We start from the raw sequence: 21,580 nt of genomic DNA, 5'->3' as shown, positions 1-21,580 counted from the left end.
CTCAACTTAATATAACATATTTGACATAAACAACCAAAATCCAACCTTTATTTTATCATTTACATTATCTCCCAAATCATTGACTTAATCAAGTCAAAGTTCATATGATGAACTTGCATAAATCTCGATAATCTCTTGAATCTAATGACCATTTCATGTCAAAAACACAAAAATGCACTCATTTTATACACTTAAGTTCAAACCCATATGAAAYCCTAACTCTATCTCAATATGCAATCCATAAAACAAGAATATCCACCAAGAACAAGTGCAAAGAATGGATTATACCTTACTTGATGATCAAATCCTTCAAAGATCTTGTAGTTCCTCTTTGATTTGAGTTGAATCAAGCCTATGTGTGTGAAAATCGCACCTCTAGTGTGTGTGTGAGTTCTGGACTTAGATGATATAAAAAATGGGCCAAAACTCCAATTTATAATGCTAAAACTCGAGTTGGGCCGGGTTGGCCCGGCTAGGAACCCATTTTAACCATCAACACTTAAAWTATTCATAACTTTTCGCTCGGACCTCCGTTTTCTATAAGGTTTTCGCCTACACGATCATAAAGAGATAATCTATAACATCCAACAAAAATATTCCAAAAAATATCTCCCAAGAAAATCAGTTTTACGTATCCATTTGACGTGATATTTTCCACATCCTCTAATATATTCTTAAGAAATAAAATTCTAAAATTTTAGACCCAAACTCCCACTAAATCATAAATTATGTTTAACCCAATAATTAAATATACTAAGCAAATAATTGGACATAGAAGAAATTGGATGTTACACATCATCCATGGCTTATAAGGATCCTCGTGGCCTTGGAGACATACCCATGGAAACTAGTGCAATTTGCATAAGAGGAAAGACTATTACCCTGGGAAGACATGGAATGGAATTGTACAATTTTTATGGGTTCAAACAAGCTTTGCTCATATAGTTCGAAAAAGAAAACAAGGGGGGGGGGGGGTCAACCAAGCAGTTTGTACACTTTAATCGTCCCATCAATACACAAGGATTTTGTGATTCCCTCATTCGGATAAGAAAATAAGTACTGAAGCTTTGTAAGTGCCCACAATAGAACACAAAAACAATTGAATTAACCTTCTTCCATGACCTCCTAATCTTACATGGAAACGTGGGTATGCAAACATTGGGTTCTTGATAAAGAGGAATAACTATTGCCCAATGTTTGTCTATGAGAAACGACTATTAATCATGTTTAAGGGCTGTTTACCAAATATTTATCCGGGTAAATGCTTACCAAGTCATGTTATCTTACCGGATGAATATGGTAAGGACCAAAAATCTTACCCGGTAAGAGCGAAACAAGGACCATGAATCTTACCCGGTAAGTGAGGGCGACGACTCTTACCACGGTAAGCGCTTACCGGGTAAATTGTTGATACGATGTCGTTTTGGTGGATTAAAATCTTACCTAGTACGTAAATAATAGTGTTAAATTTTACAGATAAACATTTACCGGACAAGTATTTGGTAAACAACCCATTAGTGTTTTGTAGGTGAGTATGTTTAATAAAAAAATATCTAGGAGCAATCAAAAATTGATGTTCCTATTGAGACCCGTTAAAAAAACTAAAATTTAGACATTATTTGTCGCTGAACATATTTTTGTTATTTACGACATCATTAAACATAAAAACTCAAATTTCCCAAATGTAATCTACTCTTTGTTGCAAGGTTGTGTGACTCAGGTGGTCAAAGTATATTTCCCTCGTTCTTGTATGGAGTGCTTTATTTTGACTCTACACTTAATTCGAGTGCTATTAAAGGCAAAATTTTGACCTGATCCGAATCTGATACCAACATCTGGGTGTTCTTCTTCGATCTAAACTCAGTTTAAGCAGGATAGTAAACCTAATTCATCGCCATCTCCCCCAAAAATGAATCCAACTACTCATAGCAGGCAGCAGATGCGATGATTATTAGGGCATTCTCGCTTTCTGCAAATTGTACTCAAGTTTGTTGAAATAAGTCATGTGAGTCTGATACCCAATAGTATCGTTGAGATAAATAATAGAGCATTGGATCAGGGAGTGATGGAGTCAAAAATGGATCAGTATGAGATGATGGAGCAAATCGGCCGGGGTGCTTTTGGTGCCGCCATTCTCGTTAATCATAAATTGGAAAAAACCAAGTATCAATCTTGTTTTACACTGTATATATATGTAGTCTCTTATCTTATGTATTTGAGTTTGATGTTAATTCGATCTTTATGTTTTTTTAACAATGCAGGTATGTTTTAAAGAAGATTCGTCTTGCTAGACAGACTGAACGTTGCAGAAGATCTGCCCATCAAGAGGTTATTTCCTTGATATTTGTACCTATGTTGACTTCTTATTAGGCCATCTTTAAAGCTTGTTCGTGATTGTTGTACATTTATTTGAATGAAAATGAGTGTCAACTTATCTAAATGCATTTGATGTTTAGATGGCTCTAATTGCGCGGATTCAGCACCCGTATATTGTTGAGTTCAAGGAAGCGTGGGTTGAGAAGGTTAGATACAAGTCTTATTGGAGATTCCTGGATCCTATTAGTTTAATGTTATTTGATCTGAGATTTGTTGAGTTGCAACTTTTTCCTTGATTGGGCCACTCTATCATCGGATGTAGGGTTGCTATGTTTGCATTGTTACCGGATACTGCGAAGGTGGCGACATGTAAGTCTCTAGTTCCCTCCAATTGTATGTTAATCATATCGTAGGTTTCACCTGGCTAATAAAGGCACTCATGAGCAGAGCTGAATTGATGAAAAAATCAACTGGGCAATACTTCCCGGAGGAGGTATGACCTTTACATACTCATTCTTTTTCATGTATGAGACGGAGTTTAACTTTTTCATAAATGACTCATTATCCTTGTTCCATCTTCCATGTTTTAATCATTTCCTACGTGCTTGCTCTAGACCCCATGGTGAAACTCACCAGAATTCTGACTCTTGATAATCTTGGCCTTACAGAAACTCTGCAAGTGGTTTACTCAGATATTATTGGCTGTTGAATATTTGCATTCGAATTATGTTCTACACAGGGACTTGAAAGTATGTAATAATATATTTTTGATGCTTAAATTTTGTTTTTTAATCCCTTTTAACTGATCCTTCTAGCATTATATCTCCAGTGTTCGAACATTTTCCTTACGAAAGATCAAGATGTTCGTCTAGGTGATTTATAACTGTTTTCTTCAGTAGATATTGTTTTACCCTTTTAATTTGAGGCAACAATTAATTATATTTGAGTAAATTTTCTTTTGATTTAGGGGACTTTGGACTTGCTAAGACTTTGAAGGCTGATGACTTGGCTTCTTCGGTACGTTCTTTATATTATATATATGTGCTTCTCCACCATTGTCTATCTATATCCAATTGAATTACATGCTTATGAAATATGACAAGCCATAGATCAAGTTTCGTACACTTGTATGTATATGTAAATGTATACATACATTTGTACCTCTACATAGATTCATATATGCATATTAACAACATAGTAATCCCCCTATGCCATAATAAATTCATTAGTTGACTTTTGTCTAACAGAAGTGTTTCTCATAGCACAATATATAAAATATCCCTTAACATTTGTGAACCTACATTGATGCTACCAATGCTTTGTAATGGTTACTGAAGGGCAAATAGATAAACTTTTTTACTTAAACATTGTCAAGAATTGGCAGTGTCATATTTACTTTGGTATATCCCAAGCAGGAAATTTTTGTATTTATTCTGGGGCAGGAATATGATTAATAGTTACTGATTGCAACTTGTTAGCTCATATACACTTAATTACTTTATTCCAGGTGGTTGGGACACCAAATTACATGTGTCCTGAACTCCTTGCAGATATTCCTTATGGCTTCAAATCGGATATATGGTCCCTAGGTATTTGATTTTCAGTTATTATATTTTCAGAGCATAGATAATGTATAATCTAGGCCATTCCCTTGAGCCGAGTTAGATCTTTTTCCTTGTCGTGTACCAAACAGCAACTGGTGATGCAAAGCCCTTGTTGTCATCACATGCTTCTATCTTAAATGGATATAAGTACATAGTTCATCTCATGATGTGGCTTGTAAAGTTCCTGATTTACCTTGTGCTCAGTCTGTACGATGATTTCATGGAGTGACCACCCTTAAACTCGAGCCTAGACTTCAAGCCACATGTTTATTATTTCCATTTTCTACTTATACTTGTGTGCAATATTTTTTCTACGTTAATTAGGTTGCTGTATGTATGAGATGGCTGCTCACCGGCCAGCATTTAAAGCTTTTGTAAGTCCTCTTGAACCAGTTTACTTTCTCTATGTCTGCCTCTGTTCTCAAGAGGCTTAAGTGCTGCTGATTATCTGAAGGCCTTAATCTGATGGGTCTCTTTGTAATTGTTTGATGGAAATATGCCATTGTCTCTTATATTTGATTTATATACTGCATATTTTTGAACCTTTTCAACCCTTCCTTTCATACTAGTTAAGACATCAAGAGCCTCTGTAGCAAAAGTTTTGATCTTCTTTGTGGTGAGCCACATTAAGTAATTGTTTTAACCAAGGCTGAAGACATATAGCATCAGGCTGCATAAACGCGAAAATAATGTTAAAGTTAAAACGTTGACGCTGTATATACCACCTTCTTTTATGTTCTCTTCTTTTTATAGGGATTGACTGCGCCAAGTTCATCTTCATGAATCCTAAAATTTTTACCAGTTAAAGGACTTGTCTAGAAAGGAAAGAAAAAGACAATATGGATGACTTTGAGAAATATAGTGGTAAATTTGATAAAACATTTCTCTGTCTTTTTTTAGTTAGGATCGCCTGATGTAGGCCATATTTCAAACATTATTCGATTAGATGTTACTCTACTCCATGAAAGTAAGTCTCTATTAGAATTATATCGAAAATGTGAGTATCTTGGTAGTGGAGAGTAAGAGAGGAAGATATGGACCTCAAGATTTCTTGACAATTGTCACTGGGCCTATCAGAAAATTCCTTATTTTTTCCTCTAGTATCTTTTTTTTCTGTTAAGGGTCTGTTTTATGCTTTATTTATTGGCATATTCATCTTACCATGGTATTATGTTGAATATGAAGACCTATATAGATACTAGTGCAACACCTCACCTATGCTGTAAAAATCGCGATATATCGTCGATATATCGGCGATATATCGTATATCGGCCGGAAGAAAAATATCGCTTCCTAAATATCGCCCAAAATATCGTTCCCGATAATATCGGCGATATTGTCAGATATTTTCCCGATATGTAGCGATATTTTGTAGTAAATATCGACCGATATCTCGATATTTTATAGGGTACAATTTTTTGGGCTTCTCTTATTTTAGGGGCTTAGATTTATTGGGCTTCTCTTATTTTATGGGCTTAGATTTTTTGGATAAGTTAGGTCTCAAAAAACTGGCCACCATCTCCTTCACGCCAACGGTCTGCTTCGCTTCCATTCCCTTTCTTTTCATCTTTGCGACTCGACTTCAGTTCACAATTCATCTTTTCACGAACGAACGAGTAATCGACCGACAGCAACAACAGCAAGTCAGCAATCGACATCAAGTCAGCAACTATGCTGTAAAAATCGCGATCGACAGCAAGTCAGCAACAGCAACAGCTCCAGCCTCGAGGTCCTTGGTGACTCCCTGAGTTTTCTGCTCAATCGACAGCTCCAGCCTCGACTTCAGTTTTCTGCTCCAGCCTCGACTTTTGACTCGGATGCCGAACCTATTGCTTGCGATTAGCTTGTTTTTGAACACTTTAGATGATGTGATGTTTTAATTTTGAAACTATATTTTTAAACTCTAATTAATGCATATTATATATATATAATTCTAAGAAATATTATGTTAACCGATATTTCCGATATATCACCGATATAACCGATATATCGAATATCGGTCCTGACCGATATTTCGTATTCTGACCGATATAACAGCATAGCACCTCACATAGGGCGAAATAGTGAATGAACTGTCATTTTATCAAAAGTTTAGGATCATGAGAGAGTAGATTTACAAGATTTGCGCAAATTGTAGTTTTGCCATCATTTCTGGCTTTAATCTACTTATTATTGTGATAATTTCCTAACAATATTTTGGTTGTTTGTTAGGGAAGTTATTGATTTTCCTAATTATTTAGGATAATCGTTGGGACTACTTTTTATGTTTAGCTTTCTGCTTTAGCTTTATTGTTAGAACAACTATTTGTTTTTCTATGCTAGTCTTTAGCTTCATTGCAGATGGTAATTCTGAAAAATGATTACTAGATGATTGAATAAAAATATAGAAGTAGCTAATAGCTTTTTCTTTGATTGTGTGAAACAATTATCCTTGATGGGTAAGATGCCTTGTGTTATCTTAGTTGCCATGGTCAAGTGATGTTGGTGTTCTTTGGTGCAAAGCTCTTGAAACCTATCTCATTTATTATTTTTCTAAACCTATTGATGCCGAAAGAAATTACTCAACCCTCCTGGAACATCGAGCTATGAGAATGAACTATTATTGACCAAAATTCGGCAAAATGGTACTTGCACCTTGAAAGGCCCGGGGAATGGGGGTTCTCTATGGAAAAGACTTTGATGCTTAAGTTAGCAGGTGTTTTGACAAATAAAATTATAAGAGTGTGTTTGTTTAGACTCTACATCATTAATGAATGAGATCATGCGTTGGGATCTCACTTTGTGCATGTCCCACAAGCTCTTAGTCAAAGGAGTGTTGGCGTCTTAGAGGTCCCAGTGGGTACTTAGATGAAGGTATATGTTGGACGAGACTCATTGGCCTTTATGGGCACTAGGTTGGCTGATAACACTAATCGATCTGGGAAAAGGTTGGTCAACAGAAGGAACTTGGTCGGATAATTTCTGACAGTATTTCCCCTTGTGGACTGGCCACGGAGGTTCAAATGTGGTGACTCCGGGCTATCCGCGAAGCGGGTGGTCGCCCTGAGATTAGTCGGCTTGCATAGCGGGTTGGATATCCAGGTTAATTAAAAAAAACGGGTCAATGGAAGGAGCTTGGTCAGAAGATTTTTTATAGCATTTAGTTCAAAATTTCCAGCATTTTGAGATTGCTAGAGGTCTCTCGATGGCAAAGCCACAAGACAATTATCACATATCCTCTCCCATCAACTCTACCATGTATTTCTATATTCATAGATCCTCAACAATTACCGAATTATGCTTACTTATACTACCTATTATTTCTTTCTACACGAAAGTGAATCACACAACGGGTTGACCAATACCCACCTCGCAAGAGCCACCTTGTCCATAAGTTGGAAATCTGGAAACTGATCATTGATAGGAGTAAATTCCTTCCAAGAGGCCTCAAATTCGTCCAAATCCCTCTAGTTGATCAGTACTTTGTTCTGTCGCACTGCTAACACTGCCTTAGGCTCAGCTACCAGTTTCATGTCTTCTGTCAACTATGATCGCAATATAGGTGTCGCACTACTAACACTGCCTTAGGCTCAACGATCAATTCCACGTCTTCCGTCAACTGTGATGGCAATATAAGCAAACCCACATACTGGTGGACCAGTGGGGGTGAATATTTAGCTTGAGCTTCAGTGCATTGAAAGTTACAGAATAATATATTTATGCATGTATCTTTATTTTATTCTATTATTATCTACTTGCTTATTGAAGACAATTACTGGTTAGAGTAGTTACACATTTTTATTTTTATTCGAGTGTCTAGTTTCTCTTGCCAACTGTGTTGGTTGAATGGTCAGTTACGTTAGTTATTTTTTTTAATTTGTACAAACCAGAGAGAAACCACAGCCAAGGGAAAGATTCGGCCTATGAAAGTTCCAGGATACAAAATTGCATCATGTGTTTGTCAAAGTTCCAGGATATAACAATGCAATTTTCATCTGATGTAGTTTGTTTGCCTTTAGTTGTCCTTTTCCCCTCATTAGTGAAGGTTCCAGGATGCAAATTAAGTATTACATTTGTGCTTATTGAGTCTTTTATTTAAAAACCATCTCATCAAGGTTTCATGGCTTTGTTGCCTTGAAACTGCTTTACATTTATAGTTGTTTTGCACTGCATTTGAATACTAGTACTACTATTGCAAAGTAATATTTTCAGCTATCTGTAGATAGATTCTTGATTCTCTTCAGATAATTTAGTTTTCTGTTGCATTGTATATTGGTTTCAGGACATGGCCGGACTGATAAGTAAAATAAACAGATCCTGTATTGGTCCATTGCCTCCTTGCTATTCTCCATCCCTGTAAGTCAAATGGTTATCATGCTTTGTGATAACAAGCTATATCTTTAGTATGCTGCTTTTATGTTATCTATTTGTTTGGTCACTAGTGTTTTCACTTTCATCTAGATTACTGATAAATCTGATTGAGCTTACTTGTGCATTTAACATGTTGGATGATTTGGCAAGTGCTAGTCAATTAAGAAATTGGTCAGTCTCTTCACTAATAGAAATCAAGTGACCTTTTATGACTGTCAAGAGAAGCAAAGACGGTGTCACTGTTTCAAGAACACTTCGTATATGATGGTAATGATGTCTTTGTAAAGGATATTACATGCGGTTTTTATATTTCAAAGAAGATATAAAGATGTAATTAGGCAATTATTAAAGCAGCTAATAGTTAAAGACAGAAATCATTCTGCCATCCCAAATTGATAGCATTTGTATCAAAAGGCTAGTCCTACCTTTAATGTTCTATGTTTAGTTTTCTTGTGCTGCATCATTGATATGTTTAAACTTGGGACAAACTGCACATATGGGACGCTTTGAAATTAAAAAGATGTTTGTTGGATAAATCTATACTTGTTCTTTGTGCTATTTTGTCAACATTTTTCGACTCTCTAGTACTAAAATTATTTCTTTCACCACTTCACCTCATGGTGCAATCATTTTTTTCCCACCCTTTGGCCGGAAAATAGGATTGATATGTAAGAAGTGGTTGAAAAGTAAGTTGCCATGGCCAAGTACATAATTTTAGTAGTAGGGTGATCAACACATTATACTACTTGATAGTGTAGTGGCTAAACTAATACCGTTGTCATAGAGCTGATAACAATGATGAACACAACTTTTTTCTCACTATCTTTCCAAGATATCCAGTGGTTAAATGCACGGTGATCACAAGTTTAGGGTTGGATAGACAATATTGTTTGCTATTGTGATTCTGTAAACGATATAGGATATTAGGATATCGATTAGGTCTAGGAAAAGGGGTATTGGGATCAATCAGCTCTGAATTCGGAGTTCCCTTATTATGTAAATATTTTAAAAAGGGTCTCCTAGTTATAGTCTGTTTCTTAGTTTCCTTTTTCTTAGGTGGTACCGTGGTAGCTTGGTTATTAATAGGTTTCCTTGTATTTTGTTTTTCATAAGAGTGAAATATACGATTAAGCTTCCACCTACTATAATTCTCTCAAAGCTTTTATGGTACCGGATGTCTAAGAGGCTTTGATTTTTTTTCTCTATCCTTCTTTTCTCGATTCTTTTTTCTTAAAGAACTCTGGTGTGAACATTGTTTCTGTCGTGAACAATACTCTCAATATGGATCTCGGCAATGCCTTTGTTTCTGAAGCACAATTAGACGTATCAGAAACCAATAACAACCGAACCAACCCTACAATACCAGATTTTTCTGCCCCATTGCAAATCACGTCATTCAAACTGAACGGTCACAATTTTCTGCCATGGTCGCGATCTATCTAAATGATGATTCGTTGAAAAGGAAAAATCGGCTTTCTGAATGGTTTTCTCCCTCAACCCCAAGGAAACCGATCCTACCTATTCTACTTCTCAGAACTCAATGGTCATGACAATGGCTAATCAACTCAATGGAGGATTCAATTGTAGAAATTTACCTTTTGTACACTATGGCTAAAGCTATATGGGATGCAGTAGAACGGGCTTATTCCGACTTGGAAGACTCATCCTAGATGTTCTCTCTGAGGACTCGAGCCTTCAGATTCAATATGAAGAAGGATTGATTATAACCTATTATACATCTCTGAAAAGAGTTTGGCAAGAACTCAATCTATTCATCAAACCAACTTGGTTTGACACTGAGGATGCTTTAACCTACCGTCGACTAGTTGCACGGGAGAGAATCTACGACTTTCTTGCGACTTAACCTTCCTACCATGAGGTAAGAGGTCGACTCCTCCCGAAAAACTCCTTCCCAACATTGACGATATCTTTGGTGAAATTCATAGGGAAGAAACCAGACGACTGACCATGTTCAACAAACAAGAAAACACACCGGAATCTTCAGCAATGGCGTCCAAGGATGTGGATAAAAAAAAACCCGCTGCAATTCTCAATGGTGTGATCACTGCCAAAGCCCATACCACGCCAAAGACATGCTAGAAGCTCCATGGAAAGCAAGCAGATTGGGTACCTCAAAGACAAAGAAACCTGACTGATGGAAAAGCCTCCGCTGCAGCTCCCACCACAGGTCAACCACAGTCAGTCTCACCAGCTCAACTTGAATAGCTCGAGAAGTTGTTATCAGGCAACCCCACAGCGCATACAGGTATTGCCATGGTTTCCTTCTCTGGTCAGAACCCTTACAAACTCAAGACCCTGGATTATCGACTCAGGAGCTCCGACCACATGACGGGATAAGTTGTTTTTGTTCTCATACCACTTTTTGCACTCCACGGATGGTCCGAATCCCCGATGGTACCCTTTCCCCAATACTGGTAATCGGGTTCATTATCCTCAGCCCAGAATTCTGAGTAGATAACGTTCTTCACGAACCACAGTTTGCATGCAACCTAGTATCTGTTAACAAACTGACAACTGCAAACCAATGCAAAGCCATATTTGACACATCTATTTTTTGTTTCAGGACTCGACATCGGGCCGGATGATTGAACGTGCCTAGGAATACTCGGGTCTCTATTACTACCTGCAACTTCATCCAAATTCATGGTGCCAAGTAGATAGCAACTCCAAACAACAAAAAATTCTCCTACTTCATCGCGCCTTGTTCACCCTAAGTTTTTCATACCTTAGGCATTTATTTCCTAGTCTATTTAAACCCTCTATAATTTTCACTGAGAGTTCTCAACTAGCAAAACGCGCCAAAACTTCATATACCCCTTCACTGTATTCTGCGTCGAAACCTTTTGCTCTTGTTCATAGTGATATTTGGGGTCCTTCTCGTGTAACGTCTTTGATTAGTAAAAGGTGGTTTTTCATAGATTATCATTCATGTATGAGTTGGGTTTACCTTTTAAAACTTGTGTTGTGTTTGAAACCTTTTATCAAATGATTAAAACCCAATTTGGAGCACCTATTCAGGTACTACAATCCGATAATTGCACAAAATATTTTAACTCTGCTTTAAATACATTTACCTAAACTCATGACATTATTCATCAAAGTTCGTATGTGAATACCCCTTAGCAAAATGATGTATTTGAACGCAAAAACAGACATCTCTTAAGGGTTTCTAGGGCTCTAATGTTTTAGTCAAACACTCCACACCAATATTGGGAGGATGCAATCCTAACCTCATGCTTTCTTGTCAATAGAATGCCATCCAGAGTTCTCAGTCATGAAACACCCCTAACTGTGCTTACAAGGTGTTTTTGGTTGCACGATTCTTCACTGAACTCGAATTTAGGGTTTTCAGTTGCACGACATTTATCCATAATCACTCACCAAACCAAAGTAAACTTAACTTAAAATCCCATAAGTGTGTGTTTGTCGGATGCTCTTCTACCCAAAAGGGCTATCAATGCTATTCACCAACCAAGCATCACTATTTCATCTCAAAAGTTGTTTCCTTTATAGAAGACCAACCTTATTTCACCACAAATCCGGTTCAGGGGGAGAGTCCTGTCCCCGATTGTTGTGGAAAATCAGCTAAGTTGGGAACCTGTCATCCCAACATCCCTGCAATCACCAAATATCCAAATACTTAACCTAGAAAATCCCAAAAATCAAGAAAACCTAGAGTTATCACACCCTTCACCAGAATACTACCAAACCTGAGACTAATTTTGAACATGTTAAGATACTCAATATCCTTAAAGATACTCGATATCATTGTAAAATAGGAATTGGAGATTATGGGTAATATCTCCTTGTAATTTGCTGCTGTGAATATCTTAGGAATCCTTTCCTTTTCTTCTCATATTCCTTATGTATATATAGCCTTTGTACCTCTCTCTTTTGAGATATGTGAAATAAACAAAGATTCTACATGGTATCAGAGCTCGGCTTTGTAACAATCCCTAGTTTCGCAGATCGAAATTTTTTGGTACGTTTTTTTTCTTGGATCGAAATTTTTGTTCATCTTTTTTTTTTCTTGATCAACAAGTTTCCTTGGGTCGGAAGTTTTCTGCTCGTCGATTTCTTTGTCATCCTGTGAGTGCGATTATCCTCATCTCTGTTCGTTGGCTATTTAGCACCTTGTGAGTGCGTCATTCGCTTTCTGGTTTGCTATCCTTCATCCTAAGTTCTACGTTCTCTCTTCTGGTTCGTGATTTATTGGAAGATGACCGGAGAAGACAATACATCTGACAGTAACAGTAGTTTACGTGTACCCGAGATGCTTCCAGTAAATGTTAAGCTCACCGACAACAAGCTTAATCTCTCAAACTACTTTGAGTGGAGCAAAACTATTCGTATCTATTTCCGGAGCATGGGAATGGCTTCTCATCTCACATCGGATCCTCCTAAAGGTAACAGTTTTGATTCATGGTTCCAAAGTGATGCTCGTTTGTACTTGATTATAAACACTATTGAGCCTTTTGTTTCGTCTCTGGTTAGTCACTGTGAATATGTGAAGGAACTTATGGATTATCTTGATTTTTTGTATTCTGGACAAAGTAACATCTCTCGAATCTATAGTGTTTGTAAGTCCTTTCATCGTGGAAAACAACAGCACCGATCACTCACTACGTATGTCATGGAGTTCAAGAAAGTGTATGAGGAGCTTAACTCTCTTTTTCCATTAAGTGCTGATGTCAAAGCCATGCAGACTCAGAGGGAACAAGTGGTTGTTATCAGTTTCCAGAACTTGACTTTATCAGATTTTAGTTCTTGAATGAATCTGCTATTTCTTATCTTCAAGAAACATTTGCCCGTGTTCTTAGGAATGAGAATCTTCAGGCTTCTCAAATTTGTGATTACAACAGTGCCCTGGTTGGTCGAGGGGGATTTCGTGGTGGCTATCGAGGAGGATTTCCTGGGGGTCACCGTGGTGGCTCTAGAGGTGGCTAAGTGACCGAACAACTGACTCACAGGCTACTATTCCAGATTCTGATGATGTGAGTGTTACTACTGCCATGAGTTAGGTTACACCAAGCACACATGTAAGAAGTTTTTGGCCAAGACATCCGAGGAGTTCATCAACGCACGTTGCCTCTGCCTCAGATAGTACTATTACTATACCCGCAAAAGAATATGCTTGACTTTTAGGGACTGAGAATTCCACTGTTCCGACTGCTGCATTTGCTGAGACAGGTACTCTAGTACATGCCTATTATCTTTTGCCTCCAAATGGGTCATTGATTCAGGTGCTTCAGATCACATGACAGATAATCCCACCATCTTTTCTAATTTCAATAAACGCAAATCCCCATCACATGTCACAATTGCCGACGGGTCTACCACACATGTCCTTGGTTCTGGCACCATCAATCTTACCTCGTCTGTATCGTTATCTTCCATATTGAGGCTACTTAATTTCTCGTTCGATTTGTTATCAGTCGGCAAAATTGCCCGTGCTTTAAATTGTTGTCTCATTCTTTCTTGATTTTTGTCTTTGTCGACGAAGAGGATTATTGGTAGAGGGCGGGAGACTGATGGCCTATACATATTTGAACATCAAGTACCTTATTCATTGACTTGTTCCAACTCATCGTCTCCACTTGAAGTTCATTGTCGATTAGGTCATCCATCTTTACAGAATCTGAAGAAGATGTGTCTTGAGTTTTCTTATTTACCTTCTCTACAGTGTCAGTTTGCCAAACATCAGCGTATTCATTTAAGTCCTAGAGTCTGGAATAAGCGGACCTCATCCCCATTTGAGTTAGTCCATTCTGATGTTTGGGGACCATGTCCTGTTACTTCAAAACTTGGTTTAAGTATTTTGTTAAGTTTGTTGATGATTACTCTCGCACTACTTGGCTTTACTTTATGAAAAATCGATCTGAGGTATTCACACATTTTTGTTCACTCTATGCTGAGATTAAAACCCAGTTTAAAGTCTTTATTCAAACTCTTCGTAGTGATAATGCAAAAGAATATTTGTCCTAAACATTTCAATCATAAATGATTCAAAATGGCATTCTTCATGAGTCTTCCTGTGTTGACACACCAACCCAAAATAGGGTTGCGGAACAAAAGAATCGTCATCTCCTAGAGGTGGCTTGGGCTCTATTATTTCACATGAATGTTTCTAAAGTCTTTTAGGCTGATGCGTTTGCTACCGCTTGTTTTCTTATCAACCGAATGCCTTCCGCTGTCTTGGATGGTAAAAGTCCTTTCCCAATTTTGTTTCCTATAAAATCATTTTTTTGTGTCGATCCAAAGATCTTTGGTAGTTCCTATTTTGTCCGCGATACCCGGCCTCACATAACTAAGTTGTATCCAAAGCTGAAATGTGTCTTTCTTGCTTACTCTCAACTTCAAAAAGGGTGCAAGTGTTTTTCCCCCATGCTTAATCGATACATTGTATCATGAGACGTTACATTCCATGAGATTATACCCTTTTTTCTTATGTCTGCTCCTTGCAACCCAAGAGATAGTGATGATTTGTTGGTGTATGCCATTCTTGAGTCTACTACCCCATCCGACTCGACACAGACCCAAAATCCTACTAAACCACCGATAGTTCATGTATATAATAGGTGGCAACGACCTACATCAGATCCCGACCAAACACCATCTTCATCATCGTCTGCAGATCTGCATAAAGACGATCCTCTTGATTCGAGTGATCCACCACCTTCCGATACATAGGTTTTGATCTTGATGTTCCCATTGCTCTTCAAAAAGGTAAGTGCTCATGTACTTACCCTATTTCTTCTGTTGTTACCTATGATAAACTTTCTTCACATTCTCGTCCTTTGATCTCTACACTTGATTCTTTATCTGTTCCTAAAACGGTTGGTGAAGCTTTAGCCCATCCTGGATGGTGGGATGCTATGATTGATGAGATGAATGCTCTCGATCATAATGATACATGGATTTGGTAAGGCAATTGGCTGTAAATGGGTATTCACTGTGAAAGTTAATCCAGATGGATATGTGGCTCGTCTGAAAACCCGATTGGTAGCCAAAGGATATGCTCAGACTTATGGGGTCGACTACCACGAGACATTTTCTCCTGTGGCTAAGGTACCCTCCATCCGTCTGTTTGTTTCATTAGTCGCTGCTTACGACTAGGTACCACACCAACTAAATGTGAAAAATGCCTTCTTGCTTGGTGATTTACATGAGGAAGTCTATATGGAGCAACCATCTTGGTTTGTTGCTCAGGGGGAGTGGTAGAGTCTGTAAACTGCGTAAATCATTGTATGGTTTAAAGCAATTCCCTCGTGCTTGGTTTGGACGGTTTAATGCCGTAGTGACCGAGTTTGGCTTATAGAGGAGCTCTTATGATCATTCTGTGTTCTTTACTTCATCATCTTTCGGATGTATTCTACTAGTGGTATACGTTGATGACATTGTGATTATTAGGTGTGATAAGACTGGGATCAAGAAGCTAAAAGATTTCCTTACATCTCGGTTTCAAACAAAGGACCTAGGTCCTTTAATATACTTCTTGGGAATTGAAGTATCTCGTGAAAGGGATATGTTTGTCTCAATGGAAATATTGTTTGGATATATTGAATGACAATGGTATGATTGAAACAAAACCTTGTGAGACCCCAATGATTCCAAATATGAAATTGAAAGCGGACGATAGAGATCTACTTGAGGATCCAAAAAAGTACAAAAGAATCGTGGGAAAGCTAAACTACTTGACGATTACACGTCCTGACATCGCTTTTCCAGTGATAGTAGTAAGTCAGTTTATGTCATCTCTGAGAACTCCATATTGGGACGTTGTTAGGCATATACTAAAATACCTAAAGGGTGCTTCTGGTCTTGGTATCCTTTATCAAAATCATGGTCATCATGTCATAGAAGGGTTCATAGATGCCGACTATAATGGGGATCCTACTACTAGGCGGTCTACAACAGACTATTGTGTGTTGGTTGGAGGGAATCTAGTTTCATGGAAAAGCAAGAAACATAATGTCATTTCCTGGTCAAGTGTTGAATCTGAATACAGGGCTATGGCCCAAACCACTTGCGAGCTGATATGGTTGCCTAATCTGCTAGGTGAAATTGTGTTTGCTCAATCTAAACCAATGAACCTATATTGTGATAATGAGGCGACTATCCACATTGCAAACAATCTCTTGTTTCATGAAAGAACAAAACACATCGAGGTTGACTGCCATTTCACTCGTGAAAAACTAGAAGATGGAATCATCTCAACTCCCTTTGTTCGAACATGAAGACAACTTGTTGATGTCTTTACCAGAGCATTACGTGGTTCGCGAATCTCTTTTATTTGTAACAAGCTGGAGCATAGATGTTAAGATGCTCAATATCTTTGAAGATACTTGATATCATTGTAAAATAGGAATTGAAGATTATGGGTAATATCTCATTTGTAATTTGCTGCTGTGAATATCTTCGGAATCCTTTCCTTTTCTTCTCATATTCTTTGTGTATATATAACCTTTGTACCTCCCTCTTTTGAGATATGTGAAATAAACAAAGAATTCTACAGAACAATTAGAGCAGATTTATTCTAGAAGAAAAAAGGTTGTTGAAGTAGAAAATAAAGATCCTGAGGATCCTGTTGTCCATCTGACTTGAAATTAGGTACGAGTTCTAACCATTAGAATGATAGTCTTAATGTTCCAATTGCTTTAAGAAAAGGTTCCAGATCATGCACTAAACATCCCATTCATAATTTTGTTGGATACTCTCATTTGTCCAAAGAGATGCAGTGTTTTCTCCGTAATTCAGATTTTGAAGAACCAAAGCCTGGCCAAAGAATTTGAAATGAAGGATCTTGGTCAGTTGCGTTACTTCTTGGGTATGGAGATCGCAAGAAACTCTGAACTCAAAGAAAATATATACTGGATCTACTAAAAGAAACTGGGATGTTGGGAAGCAAACCGGTTGAGACTCCTATGAATGCTAACGAACAACTGGGAGATTGCAGTGATGATCAACCGGTTGACAAAGGACGGTATCAAAGGTTAAGTGGGAAAATTAATCTACTTTTCTTACACCCGACCAGATATTGCTTTCCCCGTCAGTCGTGTAAGCCAATTTATGCACTCACCTACTACAACACATATGGGGGCAGTGTATAGGATCCTACGGTATCTAAAGGGAACCCCAGGTAACGGACTATTCTTCAGGAGAAATGAAGGGAACAATACAATTGATGTTTTCATGGATGCTTCTTGGAACTGTTCACCCAAAGATAGTAGATCCATCGAGCTACTGTAGTTTTGTAATGGGAAATTTAGTCACTTGGAGGAGCAAAAAAGAGCCTCTAGTGGCTAAGAGTAGTGCAGAAGCTGAAATTAGATCGTTATCCCGAGGAGTAGATGAGGCATTATGGCTAGAGATACTTCTTGAAGAACTGGGTACCCAATTCAAAAGACCTATCAGTATTTTTTGTGACAAGTCCGCCATAGGAATTTGTCTAAATCCTGTTCATCATGATCGTACTAAGCATGTAAGGATGGGTAGACATTATATCAAAGAGAAGATTGGTGCACAGGTCATTTCAGTAGAATACATTTCTACTTCTCACAAACAGCGGACGTTCTCACAAAAGCCTTATTCAAACCCGACTTTGAAAAGTTTGTTCACAAACTTGGACTGTACAATCTGTATCATTCAGCTTGAGGGGAGTGTAAACGATATTAGGATATCGATTAGGTCTAGAATAAGGGGTATTTGGATCAATCAGGTCTGGATTAGGAGTCGCCTTATTACGTAATTATTTTTTAAAGGGTCTCCTAGTTATGGTCTATTTCTTAGTTTCCTTTTTTCTAGGTGGTAGCTTGGTTATTAATAGGGTTCCTTGTATCATATTTTTCATAAGAGTGAAATATACGATTAAGCTTGCACCTACTATCATTCTCTTAAAGCTTTTAGATTCATTTTGTTAAGCATGTACCTTAATATGTTGATGGAAGTGATCAAGTTTGTTTTATAATAAACCATCGTGGTGCCTTTCTACACATTTCCTTGTTAGTAAAAACTGGTTGGCAAAAATCATTACAACATGAATGAAAACTGGTTTCCTTTCTGTCTTCCTTGCTGTTCACCGAGTGAAGTATCTATTTATCGTCTGCAATCAATATTTTTATTGAATTTATAATACAAGATAAAGCTATGTAGAATAGTTGTATATATATGTGCAAAGGAGCAGAGTCTTGACACCAATTCAAAATATTACTTCTGGAGTAACACTAGTTCTCTCTTTTTCCATTTTCCAGAAAAATCCTTATTAAATTAATGCTCCGTAAGAACCCAGAACATCGTCCCACTGTAAGCCTTTTCTTCATTTCATCCATCAGTTACTAAGATCATCTGTTTATCATTCTAACTTATCTTATTTTGACTTCGTTAGGCATCTGAAATCCTAAAACATCCATATCTGCAGCCGTATGTTGAACAATATCGATCTTCAATTGGTCTTCATATTACTTCACCTTCAAAGCCCCTTAATAGCGCTCATGATATAAGAAAAAGGAGATCTGAAAGCCAAAGTAGTAACAGTTCTTTCAGTGACAAGGATAGTGTCATATCAAGTGAGAAAAACATTCAGACTGGTACTTGCACGTGTGACCATAGAGCCACTATTACTAATACGGTTTCTGGAGATGATGAGCATGGGATTGATCCATTTCTAGAAGGTACTGAACATGATGAAATTGACGCGTGTGCCGTCAAAATGGACGAGCAAGAGGTGGCTAAAACGATACTAAATGAACCAAAATCAAATATTGAAGCTAAGCAAGTGAAATCTGTCAAACATACCAAGATGGCTATGAAAGAAGGAAAAATTAGGGAAAACAGTTCACCAATGCGAGGTGGCCGTTTGAAGACTACCCAACATACTGACACGGAAACACCAAGTAAATTGCCCAAACCAACTGCTGTGTATCCTGGGTGGAAGGCTAGCCCTGAAACACCACCGGAGAAGAGCAATGTTGAGCCAAGGAAGAGAACTCACGGATCAAATTCCTTGAAGTATCAGGTACAACTCTTCATTCTCTAATAATTTCCTTCTTACCCTGTAACTATTTTATATCCATTTCTCTCTTCGCACACCGTTCATAAGTCAGGGGTGTTCAAGGAAATAGCTGCTCTACACTTTTGAGGTATAGGTTAGGTCTGCGTGCATCTTACTGCTCCTAGACCCCACCTCTGGGTGGGATATACTAGGCTTGTTTGGTTTGTTTATGGATGACTGATGAGCTAGTTATCTGTGCAGCTACCCGTCATTGACGCATCTTCCAAGAGTAAACCTAGGCAAGAGGGGAATCCACCCTCTGGCCCTGCTAGATGTATGGAAGATGGCCTTCCTGCAAATCCGAGACTACAAACCCCACCCAGTCTTCTCAGAAGACCATCATTCCCAGGAAGGATTAAGCAACTAGACATCGATGCTCCTGATAATGTAAACATTAGTAAAAAGGTCGAACCAATTCAGAATCCTGTGACGATGATAGTCCCGGGCACAACATCTCAGATTCCAGGAAGGACAAAAGGTCTTAGTGAGTTGAGTCAGGCTCCTGGAATGATAAACAGCAATGATTTGATTCAGACTCCTGGAAGGACTACCGGTCCTTGTGGGTCAATTCAGACTCCTGGTCCAATCATTCGTGATACTGAGCACACAAATGCTCAGCAAAAACTTGTTTCAAAGATCATACAGGAGTCCAGAGTGGGAGTTCCTAGAGAGAAACAGATATATAGCTGCAATTCAGTAGCATCTTCAGCTTCTATTCAAGGATTTGAACCTTGTGATGATGAATCAACATCGACTGAACTTGTATGTCCCATGCACGAGCAACCAAATCTAACCGGAAGTTCTCATTCACAAGCACCTAGCTCCTCAGATATTTCATCCCATCAGAGGAAGATACCTCAAAGTCTATTTCATGGAAGAATTGGAGATGACAATAAAAGTCTTGATTCTAAAGTTGCTGATGAGATATCACGCTCAAACGTAGCCTCAGATGTCTTATTTCCATGTATCCTGGAAAGTGGTTGTGATGCAATTTCTCCATCAAACACTGATTCTGTATCTGCAGGTGATGACAAATTCACTGTCAAAGAATTTGTTTCACATGTAGCAGCAGATACTACTTCTTCCATTGTTCCTGTTTCAGCTAGTCAAATGAATATGCTGTCAGATGGGATATCAGCTTTACAAAATCCGACGATTGAAAAACTGGCTCCTCCGCAGCTCCCACCAGCAGCTTTTGGTGATGTGATTCATGTGATACATCACAGTAGCTTTCGTGTTGGAAATGAGCAGTTTTTGGTTGAAAGTGTTGAAAAAAATCTGGAGGTAGGGAAGCTAATGAATATGGTAAGAGATGAGCCCGAAAAAACCTTTGCCTCTCCAAGAGGATCTCTTGAACCGTCAGATAGATCTGAAATGAGTGTGAAATCAGAGGTTCCTGATAGTCCGTGTAGTAAAGAAAGCTCTCAGATTCAGACAACTTATTCTTCAGAGCAAGTAAAGCCAAACCCACCAGAAATTCAGGAAGAGATGCCACCAGTGAAGGAAAGTTTAGATATCACATCTACTAGGCAAAGGGCAGAGGCACTTGAAGGACTTCTTGAATTGTCCGCGGATTTGCTTCAACAGAATAGGCTGCAAGAACTGGCAGTAGTTCTTAGACCTTTTGGCAAAGATAAAGTCTCCCCAAGAGAGACTGCTATCTGGTTAGCAAGAAGCCTTAAAGGGATGATGATTGATGACTCTAATCGGAGTTTGTAAACCATCTTCTCACAGGTACACTGTCTCCTATTGTTTTATAGTGTCTCATTTATTGTTTCTATCAACTTTACTTGAAAAAACAAGTTGCCCTCTATTTGATATTTTTCATTCAACTTTTCCACTGTCATCCTTAATTCTTTCATAGTGTTATCTTGTATATATCGGCATTACAAACAGAATAATTTCTCAATTTATTACCTGAAATGTATGAGTACCAACTTTTGCCAGTTATTATTGTTAGTAATTGTCAAGGAAAACTCTCTAGTTGAGATGCATTGTAATTGAAGGTTTGAAATGTCTTGGTAAAGACTGGATAAATCATTTCCTGAATGCTAAATTGTTGATTGAAATCATTTTCACTCCAACTTCCAGTAATGGGCAAGTGAGCATATGATTCACTTTCACTCCAGCTTCCAGTAATGTCTTGCTGCGATTGAAACTTGGGCCACTTTTGGTTTGCACATCTGTTTGGTATTTCCCTTGGGGCGTAACACAGTTGGTTTTGGAACTGTATTTGACT

The 21,580-nt window shown here is 38.1% G+C and overlaps 1 protein-coding gene across 2 annotated transcripts; it reads left to right on the top strand.

Annotated features, from left to right (window-relative positions):
* The first annotated feature begins 1,775 nt into the window (after positions 1-1,775).
* On the top strand, positions 1,776-21,284 carry LOC112503368 (serine/threonine-protein kinase Nek5). Of its 2 annotated transcripts, XM_025107421.1 has the most exons (15): positions 1,776-1,978; positions 2,060-2,163; positions 2,262-2,328; positions 2,457-2,522; positions 2,639-2,685; positions 2,764-2,809; positions 2,985-3,065; positions 3,146-3,188; positions 3,284-3,333; positions 3,824-3,905; positions 4,245-4,294; positions 8,182-8,255; positions 18,542-18,593; positions 18,676-19,305; positions 19,543-21,284. In XM_025107421.1, exons 2-15 carry the CDS (start codon positions 2,066-2,068, stop codon positions 21,058-21,060), a joined length of 2,904 nt encoding a protein of 967 aa, XP_024963189.1. In that variant the 5' UTR covers positions 1,776-1,978; positions 2,060-2,065; the 3' UTR covers positions 21,061-21,284. The 2 variants fall into 2 exon arrangements, with proteins under 2 accessions (XP_024963189.1, XP_024963188.1); XM_025107420.1 differs by having other exon boundaries at positions 1,776-2,163.
* The last annotated feature ends 296 nt before the right edge of the window (positions 21,285-21,580 follow it).

This window comes from Cynara cardunculus, unplaced genomic scaffold (genome assembly GCF_001531365.2).
Source record: "Cynara cardunculus var. scolymus isolate 2C unplaced genomic scaffold, CcrdV1 Un_Scaffold_2936, whole genome shotgun sequence".
NCBI lineage: Eukaryota > Viridiplantae > Streptophyta > Magnoliopsida > Asterales > Asteraceae > Cynara > Cynara cardunculus.
Note: the sequence above shows the minus strand (reverse complement) of the source record. Positions and strands in the feature narration are given on the sequence as shown.

Excerpts from the sequence above, each read along its gene's own strand:
- LOC112503368 (XM_025107421.1), top strand. The coding sequence starts at position 2,066 with ATGGAGTCAAAAATGGATCAGTATGAGATGATGGAGCAAATCGGCCGG. Across the intron at positions 2,329-2,456 it reads GAAGATCTGCCCATCAAGAG|ATGGCTCTAATTGCGCGGAT; the intron begins GTTATTTCCTTG and ends TTTGATGTTTAG. Across the intron at positions 3,189-3,283 it reads AGATCAAGATGTTCGTCTAG|GGGACTTTGGACTTGCTAAG; the intron begins GTGATTTATAAC and ends CTTTTGATTTAG.